Below are 12,898 nucleotides of genomic sequence, written 5' to 3'. Positions count from 1 at the left end.
ACCGTTATGTGAAAAAAATACTTATATCTGCCTGTAAATTTCCTAGGCACTGGTCTTGTGATGTTACAGTAAGGAAACTTCTTCGTTGTAGTGGTTAGGCACTATCTTAAGGACGGAGGTTGATGCAGTGGAGGATGTGTGAAGGAGAGTGAACAGGGGGGAAGGAATCTCAGAACATGTATTAGTGGCTCAAGGAACTGAGGTGTTTGGCTTGTATGAAAAGGTATGAAATATAACAGTCTTCAAATACTTGAAGTGCTTTTGCATGGAAAAGAGAATACTCTTATAGTCATAGCCAAAGAAACCAAATAGATATGAGGGATTTTATGAAGGAAGGAAGGAAGGAATTAAATGTGGGAGGAGCTAGAGGCATCTACAGTGACCCCAAGATATAGGAGAAGGCTGGTCATCATGGATATAAAAATGTCTGGAGGCATCCAATCAGGGGGTGCAGTTTTTATAGGTTCTTTTTGAAACATGTAAGTTTGAAATGCTAATAAAACTTCTAAATAGAAATGTCTGTATCCAACAAAATCTACAGAAATTTTAGAAGCTGTATCTGAAGATTCCTGATTATATCTAAATGATTAGACAGATTAAAAATTAACATATTTAGCCCTGGCTGGCGTAGCTCAGTGGATTGAGCGCGGGCTGTGAACCAAAGCATTGCAGGTTCGATTCCCAGCCAGGGTACATGCCTGGGTTGCAGGCCATGACCCCCAGCAACCGCACATTGATGTTTCTCTCTGTCTCTCTATCTCCCTCCCTTTCCTCTCTAAAAATAAATAAATAAAATCTTTTTAAAAAATTAACATATTTAGCCCTGGTTGGTGTGGCTCAGTGGATTGAGTGCCGGCCTGCAAACCAGAGGGTCGCTGGTTCAATTTCTAGTCAGGGCAAATGCCTGGATTGCAGACCAGGTCCCCATTAGGGCACTGAAGAGGCAACCACACATTGATGTTTCTCTTCCTCTCTTTCTCCTTCCCTTCCCCCTCTCTAAAAAATAAATAAATAAAAATCATTCAAAAAATAAAATAGAAAAACATATTTAGACCCTTAGAGGCAAGGTGGGGGCATCATTTCTGTCAATAGGATAATAATATATTGTTTTTATATTTGTAAGTTTCAAATAGTATTAAATTCATGAGATACTAAGTAAAATCAAATGTTAGTAGACATTCTGGTCACCTGATTTCAAAGCCATGTTTCTTTGAGCAGGGATCTTGCATAAAGTCTTACCCTGACTCTCCTGAGAATACCCCCCCTCCCACACCAACGGCTCCATCATCTGGATCGCAGCACTCAGGGAAAACCACAGCAGCATCCCTGGGGAATGGGAGTGCTGGGCAAGACTCAGCTAAAACCAAGCAAAGGAAAAGAAAAAAGGTCAGTGATTTTTTCCTTCTCTCTCTCTCTTGCTCTCTCTCTCTCTCTCTCTCAGAGTAAAGAAAGTCTTGTTGTGTTGTTTTTAAAGATAGTGGAAATGTACTCTGTTTTTCTCATAATTCAGATTTTTAGAAGCAGCTAACTTTTACTTAACCATACTTAATGACTTCTACCCAAACTTTAACAGCTTTCTTGTGGATAAAGGAAGATATTGAATTTTTTAACATTTTATTTTAAAATTTCAAACATACAAAAGTTAAAAGACTTGTAGATTCTACAATTAACATTTTACTATATGTACTATGTTAACTATATATTTACATTTACTCTATGCATCATATTGTTTCTTTATTCATCCATTCAATTTTTTTTTTGATACATTGCAAAGAAAGCTGCAGACATCAGTGTACTTCAGGCCTAAATGCTTCATTACGTACAATTTGTTTATGGGTTTTTTTTAAAGGTGAAATTTATACTACACAGTGAACCATTCAATTCTTAAATATACCACTTGATGAATTTTGACAAATATATAAACCTGTTGTTTTCTAAACCCCTCTCAGTTCAGAAAGTTTCTTCATGTCTCCTCCCAGTCAGTTTTTGCCACCTCTCTTAGAAAGGTGTTCTGATTGCTTTCCATCATAGATTAGTTTGTTCTGTTCTAGAACTGCATTTGGGATATTTTTGAAATTTATGTTTTTAGTAGTAAGGTAATGTATTTCTATGTGTTGCCAAGTAATGTTCCCTTGTATGAATATATCAGTGTATTCCTTCTCATGTTGGTGGACACCTCAGCACTGTCCAGTTTTTGAGGTGTTATGAATAAACCTCTTATGACCGTTATTGTGCAAGGTCATGGGAAAATACTTTTGCTTCTCTTAGGTAAAGAGTTAGAATGAAATGACTGGGTCATAGAGTAGGTACGTATTTGGTTTTTAAAGGAACTGCAAAAATTTTTTTTTCCAAAATGATTCTATCATTTTTACCTCCACTAGCAATATATGAGAGTTTCAGTAGCTCCATGTGCTCATCAGTGTTTGGTGTTGTCATTGTTTTTACTTTTCCCCATTCTAATGGATATTTAATAGTGAATCATTATAGTGTGAATTTGCATTTCCCTGGTGACCAATGATGTTGAGCATTTTTTTTCATGTGCTGATGGCTATTCATATATCTTCTTCAGGGAAGAGTCTTCTCAAATCCTTTACACAGTATTTTTGAGGAGGGGTTAGTTGTCTTTTCTTAGTAACTTGTAGGAGTTTTTTTTATGTATTCTATGTAACAATCCTATGTCAGATAAATGTTTTTTACATACTTTCTCCTAGTCTCTGGCTTAATGGTGTGTTTAGATGAGCACAAGTTTTGAATCTCTGAAGTCCAATTTATCCAATTTTTTCTTTTGTTTATTGCTTTCTCTGTCCTGTCTAAGGAACCTTTGGCTACTCCCAAATTATGATGATGTTCTCCTATATTTTTTTCTGGAAGCTTTATAGCTTAACTTCTATACTTCTATTAATCAAAGTCAGATTAACCATTGTGTATTACATGAATTGAGGCCAAGTTCACTTCTTCACATATGGATATCTAGTTATTGCAGAACCATTTGTTAAAGACTCTTTTCTTCCATTGGATTGCTTTGGTGACTTTGTTATAATCAAATGACAACCTATCGATGTTGATTTACTTTTGTAATTTCAGTTTTGTTTCATTGACTATTTGTCAATCCTTTTGTCAGTGTCATCTTTATTATTGTAGCTTTATAATAAATTTTAAAGTCAGGTAGTATAAGTCCTCAAACTTCATTTTTCAGGTTTAATACGGATTCGCTGTGTCCTTTGCATGTATATAAACTTAGAACGAACTTGTTAGTTTCTATCAAAAAAGAATCAGGCAGGGGAAAGTGAGAGAAAGAGAGAGGAAGGCAGCAAAGGGAAAAAGAAAGAGAAAAACCTAGTAGGATTTTGAAAGGGATTAGATTGAATGCTTACATCAATTTGGGGTATGAATGTCTTAACATTACCAAGCATTACAATCCATGAACATGGCATATCTCTCCACTTACTTATCTTTATAAAATCTCTCTTTATCACTAGGAATACTATTTATCCTAAACTGTGTTTTATCTGATTAATATAGCCATTGCAGCCTCTTTGTGCTGTTTATATGATACACGTTTATCTATTTTCTTTCATTATATCTGTATCTATAATATTTAAAATAGGTCTCTTGTAGACAAGAAATAATTGGGTCTTGCATCTTTTCCCTTTTTTTCTGTGTGTATCTTTTAATTACAGTCTTTAAGTCCCTGATATTTAACGTTATTCATTGAAATGGTTGGATATAGATCAACTATTTTGCTCTGTTTTCTGCTTGTTCTATTTTTGTTTCTCTCTTTTTTCCTGCCTTCTTTTGGGTTAATTATGTGCTCTTTTAGAAATCTGTTTTATATACTGGTATCTTTGTGATATCTCTTTTCGTCATTCTTTTCCATTGGTTATGCTAAGAATTCAATATGCATCCTTAAATTTTTGGTGTACTTAGAGTTGTTATTGTGGAGCTCCACTCACCTTAAACACGAGACTATTGTGTCTGTTTACTCCATCTATGTGGCTCCTGCTCTTCCTGCTAGGATTGTCCAGCAGCTTACATCTACATACGTTATAACCCGTAATACTACTCTTTGCCTTAAACAGTCACATGTATTTTAGCGAAACTAAGAGGGAGAAATAGACTCTAACATCTACCATTTCCATTGTTTTTCATTTCTTTTGGTTTATCAGAATTCCAGTATCATTTTTCTTTTTTTGTTCTGCTAAACTTTAGTTAGCATTTGTAATAGTGCAGGTTGGCTGGCGATAGTTTCTCTTAGTTTTCCTATTTCTGAAAATACCTTTACTTCCCCCTTACTCCTGGAAGACATTTTCACTGGATATAGAAGTCTGGATTGACAGTTTCATTTTCAGTACTTTAATGATATCATTCCACTATTTTCTGGCATTTGTTATGTTTTATTGTATGTCTATAGGTTTTATACTATTGTTTCTGTGTATGTAACGTGTTATTTTTCTCTGGATGCTTTCAGGATATTATCATTACATTTTATTTTCAGCAGTTTGACCGTGATGTACATATATATGGTTTGCTTTGTATTTATTCTGCTTAGAGGTCACTTAGCTTCTTGAATATTGGTTTATGTGTTTAATGAATTTGGGGGAATTTTCAGCATTTATTTCTTCAGATATTTTTTCCACATCATTCTTTCTATTGTCCACTTTTGAGACTCTAAGTATATATTTGTTACTTTAATATTCCACAGGTACCTGAGGCTCTGTTTAATTTCCCTTTTAATCTTTTCTCTATTTTTATCAGGTTGGATAAATTCTTTATGTTCCTGATTCTTCTGTTGGTGCCAGTCTACTGTTATATCCATCCAGTAATGCTTTATTTCTAATAGTTTTATACTTTCCATGTGAATTCTCTTCACAGTTTCTATCTACCATTATTTTTATTTGTCATTTATTAAAAGCTTATTTTCTTTTATGTTCTTGAGCAAAGTTATAATAGGTGCTTTAAAAATCTTGTATGATAAGTTAAATATCTGAATTATTTTAGTCTCCAGCGAGTATAAGTCACACTCTCTTAGACTGTTGCATGTCTAGTAATTTTGAATTACATTCTGGACATTGTGAGTAGTAGATTGTAGAGATTTCAGATTCTGTTATATTCCTGTAAAGAGAGAATTCTTATTGGTAGTGGTGTGTGTATGTGTGTGTGAAACAAGTGGTTTAGTTTTCTAGGCTCACATCTGAGCTTCAGACTCCTCTTCAGCGGCAGCAGCTGGACTCTCCCTTTACTTCGTTTAGCCTCCATGTGTTTTCTTGGGTTTGGTGTCACACGGGGATGGTTCAGGAGTTAGTGAAGGATTGGGGTAACTTAATCACTGATTCTAGATTCTGCCCTTTGTGGGATTTCCCTCCTCACTTTATGTAGGTCTCGGAGCCTCTAAGTGTGTGTGCCCCTCTAGTGACAGAGCCTGCCTGCCCTTAGGTTAAAATGGCGACAACAGGAAACCTACCTCATTGCCATGACACTCTTCTTGCACCCACCACGTCCAGTTTCCGCCTCATTTTGGTCAATCTCTTGTGCCTTCAGGTACCCATTTTTTTAACAATTTGTCTAAAGTTTTTACCTTCACCTATAACTAAGTTGGCACAACAAGAACTATTTGCCATGGCAGACAGTGGAACCGTGCCAAGATGTCACTTCATAATGGAGAGTAAGCAGATTTAATTTTTGGCCTCATCTGGTTTCCCCCTTCATTTACAAAATGACACAGCTTGCTTATTTGTGAAGGGAAAATCCCAACTATAAGGAATTTCTATCTTATAAAGTACTTGTAAAGAAGTTCTGCTATAGTGCTAACTCATTCAGTAACTACAAGTAAGGTAACAAAATGTTACCTAAAAAACTTCTCCAGTGGACTTGCTTTACAAAGTATGTGAGAAATTGTAATTAACTTGGTACTTATACCTACATAAAATAATTCTTTATAAGTTTAGATATTCTTGACATTTCTTTCTCGTAAATATTTAAACAGTTCTCTCCTGATCTTGTTGAAGCTATTAAATCAGAGTTATTTTACAGCAGAGGTCTCCTGAAACAAGGAATTTTCAGGAAACAAGTTGGCCTCATGCATATCTGAATTTCCCTAAAATTAAAGTTACTGGCATCAAAATGAATAATGTTTCACTTCAAAAGTATTCTTTATTTCTCTATTTACTCATACACATTCTTCTACATTTGTACATTTTTGCTATATTTTTATTCTTACTCACTGGAAACTTCAGCTGTGGCAGTAACATGGTACAATTCAATCTACATAAAATAATAAAACCCCTATTTATATACCAGCTGTGTGTGCAGGAAGCTGGGAGACTTGATGCACAGCCATATTCTGATTCTGTCATGGTGATCGCGAGCATGTCCCTTGTCTTTACTCTCTCATCTGTTAAAAGGGGCAGGGATGGGGGAAGGTTAGAATAGGTGATATTTTGTGTTCCTTCCAGATTTAAGAATGTATGAATCCTTGAAAGTTCAGTGATTCTCTTTTGTCTAATCTTTAAATACTATTTCTGCTTTTAATTTCTTTAAAGAAAAGCTTTTCCTAGTTATATAGAACTGCAATTTTAACCATTAACATCTCAATTAAACTTTAAACTGAAAAAATTTATCACATTATATACTGTGCCCTTTGGCCAAAGAACAGCCCACTTTCATCTGAAAAGAAATTCTCTCTAATCACAAAGATCTGGGAGAACGATATATAAAATAAGGAGAAAGACTCTTGCCTGGTCAGTCCAATTATATACCAACCGTGGTGGTCAGTGACTGACAGAAGTGTCAGTAATAGTAGTACTAGCCTTCCATTTGCTCTAAGCTGAGATATGTGTTGCTCCTTTGTAAGACTTAATATTTCAAGTGTAACAAAAGATGTAGTCTACCATTTTGGTGGGGAAAGAATAAGAGGCAATCATCTGAGACTTCACATCCTTTTTTTTTAAGATTTTATTTATTTATTTTTATAGAGGGAAGGGAGGGAGAAAGAGAGAGAAAGAGAAACATCAATGTGAGGTTGCTGGGGGCCATGGCCTGCAACCCAGTCATGTGCCCTGACTGGGAATCAAACCTGCGACACTTCGGTTTGCAGACCGTGCTCAATCCACTGAGCTACGCCAGCCAGGGCTTCACATCCTTCTTAAACATTGGATTACCCTGGCAAGGGAAAGGCTGAACAAGAATAGGATGATTTTACCTTGCCAACAACTTCTAAGTTGGAAAGAAAAGAGTCAGGACATACACATTTGTAGTAAATCCAAGGGCAACAGAAATTTCAGTATAACTTATTGTACTGCAGGTGAGAGTTCAAACTGCAAGAGATTGTATTCAGTGCAAGCCAGCGAGGACAAGTACAGGGACAGCACAAATCCAGGAAATACATAGGACTTCAGCTTCCAGTATCCAGCATTGACTTCTGGATGAAGAGACATAAATAAAGATAGAATGGAGGGAGACAAGAATGGAGTATGAATTCAGCCAAGAGGAAGGGGACCTGACTTTGAAGAACTTTACCTTGTAGCTTGTACTTTACTTAAGTCAATAAAGAGTTTAGGCCCAGCAGAGATTTCGGCAACTGTAGCTAACAGGAATCAGTATTTTGTCACATATGTGGGCTACAGTTTTAAAAATGTAAAGAATATCCTAAAATGTGGACACAATCAGAATAGGAAACATGAATTGATATATAAATCTAATAACCTTCAAATGTGTTTATAGCAAATGTAAGATTTCTAATATTAGACAACAAATATATAAATTCAATGCTAATTCTTCTGAGACAATTATGAAGAATATCACAAAAATGCTAGAGTCACTGCTAAATTAAAAATTTTAAACTTGGTATGAATTGTGAATTTGAGGAAGATATTTGTTGGGATGGAAACAGTACCAGGAATACATTTGAGATTCAAAGGTTCCCTTCCAGAGAGCCCAGTGGGCAAACCAGTAAGTGCAGAAGTGCACATGGCAACTTCAGGCTGAAGTTTGCAGTTGTTCACGCAGAGCAGAATGGTAGAGCTAAACACATTTTCACAAAATTGAGTATTTTTATTTTTTTATAAGTTAACTTCATCTTTGTGGCGCAGAGAGCATGGCTCTGCCAGGCCTGCGTGCTTGTCCTGAGGCCGTGCAAACAGCAGTCACAGGTGGTTTCTAACTCACGCTTCCTCCTTCAGTGTTCTCAGATCCTGCCTGGCAGCCACGCGCAGGCTCTGAGAGTGACCGAATGCTCTATACCAAAACCAAATTAGCTGGGAAAGTAGAGGATGAGTAGAACCCCCACTGGCCATGAAGAAAAATGAAACATAAATTCACTTTGCAAGGAGAAAGGAGGGGCCCTAGAGGGATGCACAAGATGGAATTCCCGCCCCACTCAGTATGCAGGGTACTGGCCCTCTTGATGGCTCTCTTTCTATTTCCACTTGAGTTTCCACTAGGAAACTTACTTTAGATTCCAAATACAGCTAATTATTTACGTTCATTTCTGCACATGGATGGAATGCCTCAAGTTCCTTCATAAGCATTTGTCATATGTAGCAGACTAATGAGTCTAATGTATGTAGGTACATTAGTCATATTCACATTTTGGAGCCACATGGACTCACAGAAGTGTCTTTACCTTAGTCAGGCACCTGATAATTGCATTTATTCTGGGATATTCCAACTGAAACAAAGAATGTGGAATAAGAATCAAGAAAAAACCCTGTGCACTTTTATATCAGTGCCAAAGTATGGGTTTGACCTGTGTTACTATATAACTTAATCCGTGTTATTGTGGGCATAGCAGGTATGTTATTTAGGGTATTGCTGGAACGAAATTGAGAAAGATACCCTAGAGTAAATTCCTATTTGGCTTATTTCACATCTTGTTAAAATAGTAAAAATAAGATCTATTTTGTTTGAAATTTTAAATCTTATTTTAGGTTCAGCTTGGATAATTAGCAGATGCTCTTGTTTTGTAAGAATTTTAAAATTATTTTACTAGTTTGTGATAGGAAAAGTGTACACAAAGTGCAAAAAAGAAAAAGTATATTTTAAAAGTACAGAATATACAGTGAAAAATGTCTCTTCTAAGCCCCTGTCCTCCAGCCACCTATTTACACCCCGAGAGGTAAGCACAGGCACTGAGTTTTGGTGTACCCTAGAAGACATACTCTTATGTTCAGATGAGTATGTAATGTTCAGCGTCCTTTTTTTTTTAACAAGTGGTAACACAGTGCCACCCTGTTGTATACCTTGTGTTATTTCACACAATACGCACGTTAGAGACAGGATACATAGAGGTCAATAGGAGTACGCATGCAACTGTGTTATCCTTTTTGGCGGTTTCTGTTACAATGAATAGATGTATTTATTATAGCTTATTTAATTGTTCCCTCATTAAAAAGATTTAGTTCACTAAGCCAGTGAATATCCTTATATGTGTATATATTATTTTATACCTCTGTAGCATACCCATGGAATAAATTTTTATACTGGATCAAAGTGATTGTGCTTTCTCATTTTGATAAGATTTTGCCAAATTGCTATTGGATTAATTATACCCCTACAAGGAATTATGAGAGTGGTAACTGTAATAATTATCAGAAAAACAAATAATCTTCATTATGTGACTATGAATGACTTCTAGACCACAGTTATAGTAATATAAAAGCTACTATTTCTTTCTCTTATTTCTTTAACATTGTTAATCTGACATCTGGTATCCCCCGCAATTATAATTATTGCCTCGGTTTCACAGATGAGGAAACTGCAGTGCAGAGCTACTATATGACTTGAAAGAGTGGGTACGTGACAGGACATGAACCCAGCTAGTTGGGAGGCTAGAGCCTGCAACTGAACCAGGAGTGTACAGCGCTCCTATGGTGCTTTTAAAAAGCTTTTTAAAATCATGTTATATATATTTCTTGAGTTTGTATCCATATTCTCATTACAAATAATTTTTCTCCTGCTTATATCTTTCTGTACTCTAAAACCTACCTTTCACAGATGAAGCGGATTAAAATAGAAAGTTTTTATTTTCAGTTTTGTCCTGAGGACACCTAGAAATTAGCACCACATTGAAATGATCTTTTATGACCATCCCCCATATTATAAATAAATGTATAGCAATTTTACATTTTTCATTTTAAAATTGATGACCCTTGAGTTATGTCAGAAATATGTCCAACAAGCTCCAAAGGAAACATTTATAATAATAAATGTTTGATTTTTGAAAAATAACTCCTGTGGTTCTTCCAGCAAGCCCCTGACACTTCATGCGCGTGCAAGCTGCTGTATTCTCCTGCACCTCGAGGTGAGCCTCGGGGTGACACCGTGAGCATAAACATTGCTGTCGGTAGGTCTGCTAGGAAGGAGTCAGATAAAAGTCATCTTTGATTTGTTAATGGATTTCTTTTTGGATGTAGGATATACGTCAGCAGTGCTGTGCATCCTAAAGGAAAAACCATCCATTTTCATAAAAGTTTATTTTCATATTTTGTACACTGCAGTTCTGTTGTGTGTTTTTGATTTAGTAACAGTTCATGTGTTTTTCTGTCGCAGAGCACTGCGGCCTGTGGTGTGGAGGCTCACAGCGATGCCATCCAGCCCTGCCACATCAGAGAGGCCATCCGGCGCTACGGCCACAGGATCGGCCCCCTTTCCCCGTTCACAGTACGTAATAACAGAGTTATAAAAAGTTATATTTATAATCTGAAAGAATTTTGATTTTCAAGTGGTCAAATGAAGAAGCAATGGAATTGTTGAAAGCAATTTGTGGTGACTGTAATTTTGTTGTATAAAAGTGGCATAATTCTCTTGGGAAATAAAAGTTAGTCATTTTTGTCTCTTTTTGGAAGGACAATTTTTTTCTACAAAATATTATTTTCTTTCAATTACAAATTATGCTTTTTTGTTGGAGCTTATATTTTCTATTTTTCAAAGCTTAGGTTTATAAAACTTTTTGTCAAATTATATGTATCCAAATATTGCTAGAAGCACTTTATATTTTAAAATTGGTTAGATTGGCAACACCACTTCTATCAGACGTCCTGCTCCTAAACACACTCTGACTTGGAAGAAGAAGAAATGATTTCTTCACTGGCTTTGAAGTAGCTGAAATGCAGACGGTCTTTCACATCTTCAAATGCTTTTAAAGCTTATAATCAGGGTTTGTTGTTGTTTTTTTTTTAAATAGAGAATTAAAGACTATATTTCAATAGCTTGAAGAAAGTATATGTGTATGTGTTAATTAAATGCTCATCTTGTGGCCCTTTTTTAAAAGTCCTTTATTCATGTTAATAGAACTATCTCCAAGTCCTTCTCTGTTTATAAGGAATTGATTTGATTTTTCAGAAAGTGAGGTTTGATTTGTGACTGAGGGACAGAGAACCTACCATTTATTTCTCTTTTTTTATTTACTTCTACTTTAATACACTGAAGCAAAATGTCTGTGTCAAACATTATACACATACACACATCACTATAACATATATAGGGTGGGGCAAGAGTAGCTTTATAGTTGTGAGTACACGAAAGAGTTCCTTCTTGTATTATTATTACTATTTAATGGTTATTGTATTTTTTCTATATGAACAACTGAAAACCTACTTTTGCCCCACCCTGTATACTTTAAACTAATATTTATCTAAGTAATATACAGCCAACATGCCTTTGAAACTAATGATGCAATTTTAAAATGCTTAATTTAAGTAGATCTGGAAAATAGAACAAATAAGCCATGACCTAGAAGGTTCACTGAGCCACCGCCTGAGCAGATGGGCAAAATCAGCAGCAGTAAATGGTAAAGAACTCCACCACAGAGGGGCACCCCAGTTTGTATCACTCCTCAGAAAGGACGCGCTTTGAAAGTCTTGCTTCATTTCCTAGAGCTATAAGAATTTTCCCAGCCTGCAAGACTAAATGTGCATATTCCATTTTATATCACAAGTAATAGGATCAGGAAGACAACAGAGTTTCAGCTGGGTGTGTGTGTGTGTGTGTGTGTGTGTGTGTGTGAGAGAGAGAGAGAGAGAGAGAGAGAGAGAGAGAGAGAGAATATATATACATATACCTGCCTATTTAAGTTTAAAATTCTCTTTAAAGTGGGATAGATTTGCAGCCTGTTTATGCTAACAATATGGCCACCCTGCCCTGGCTTTCATATACCTTCAACTGCCAAATGGAAGTGCTCCTGATGTTGGGGGTGCTGATGCTCAGTTCCCTGGTGCCCGCTCCCTAAGATGATGCTTTCTGTGGCTCCAGGGACACTGTGCTCCTAAGCTTTGAGCTGTAGCTCCTAAGAGGAAAGGACGCATGTGGACTGCCTCTATAGTTACCATAGATTGAGACCTAAATTTTCATACAGAAAGGCTAGGCTAACCTCCAATGTAAAATTTCATTTGTAAACTAAAATGCCCATGAGAAAATAGTTTATATTTATGAAACATAGAAATCTTGTTTCTATGCAACATGTCATTCTGAATCTAGAATGCTTGTCTGATGTATTTTTAAATAAGATGTCTAACCGATAGCGTCTATAACTTGATTCATATGTAGCCAATAATTCAAAATTCATTTGAAGAAGTAAAATAACCAAAAGGTTACACACAAACTGAATTCCAACATCAGTCAATAAACTCATAAAATGCTTGTAGTGAGGCATCATTCTGACTTACTATATCACTTTTGAAATAATTTATACAAAATCACAACATTATGAGTTTCAAGAATACAATTTACTGTATAGAGAATTGTGAGTTCTTCACCTCGGAAACTAGTTGAAATAATAGAAGAAATAAATGATTAAAACCCTCTTGGTTGGAGGAGAGGAAAAAGTACAAACAACCCTTTGCTCTGTGTAGCTACTGGAGTAAGAAAGGAAAGGGGTTACAATGTAAATATCAATTACTTATAC

At 35.9% G+C, this 12,898-nt stretch overlaps 1 protein-coding gene across 8 annotated transcripts in view; it reads left to right on the top strand.

Moving 5' to 3' along the window:
• Positions 1 to 12,898, top strand: part of SUPT3H (SPT3 homolog, SAGA and STAGA complex component) — a 463,611-nt gene that overhangs the window by 367,482 nt on the left and 83,231 nt on the right. For all 8 annotated transcript variants that reach the window (XM_045842957.1, XM_045842958.1, XM_045842960.1 and 5 more), the window contains 2 exons: positions 1,219 to 1,386; positions 10,546 to 10,656. In XM_045842957.1, coding sequence (XP_045698913.1) covers positions 1,219 to 1,386; positions 10,546 to 10,656 — 279 coding nt within the window. The remainder of the gene's footprint in view (positions 1 to 1,218; positions 1,387 to 10,545; positions 10,657 to 12,898) is intronic.

The sequence above is a fragment of the Phyllostomus hastatus genome, unplaced genomic scaffold, assembly GCF_019186645.2.
Source record: "Phyllostomus hastatus isolate PE091 unplaced genomic scaffold, TTU_PhHast_1.1 phas_contig_40, whole genome shotgun sequence".
Lineage (NCBI taxonomy): Eukaryota > Metazoa > Chordata > Mammalia > Chiroptera > Phyllostomidae > Phyllostomus > Phyllostomus hastatus.
This window is presented reverse-complemented; position numbering and strand designations above follow the sequence as displayed.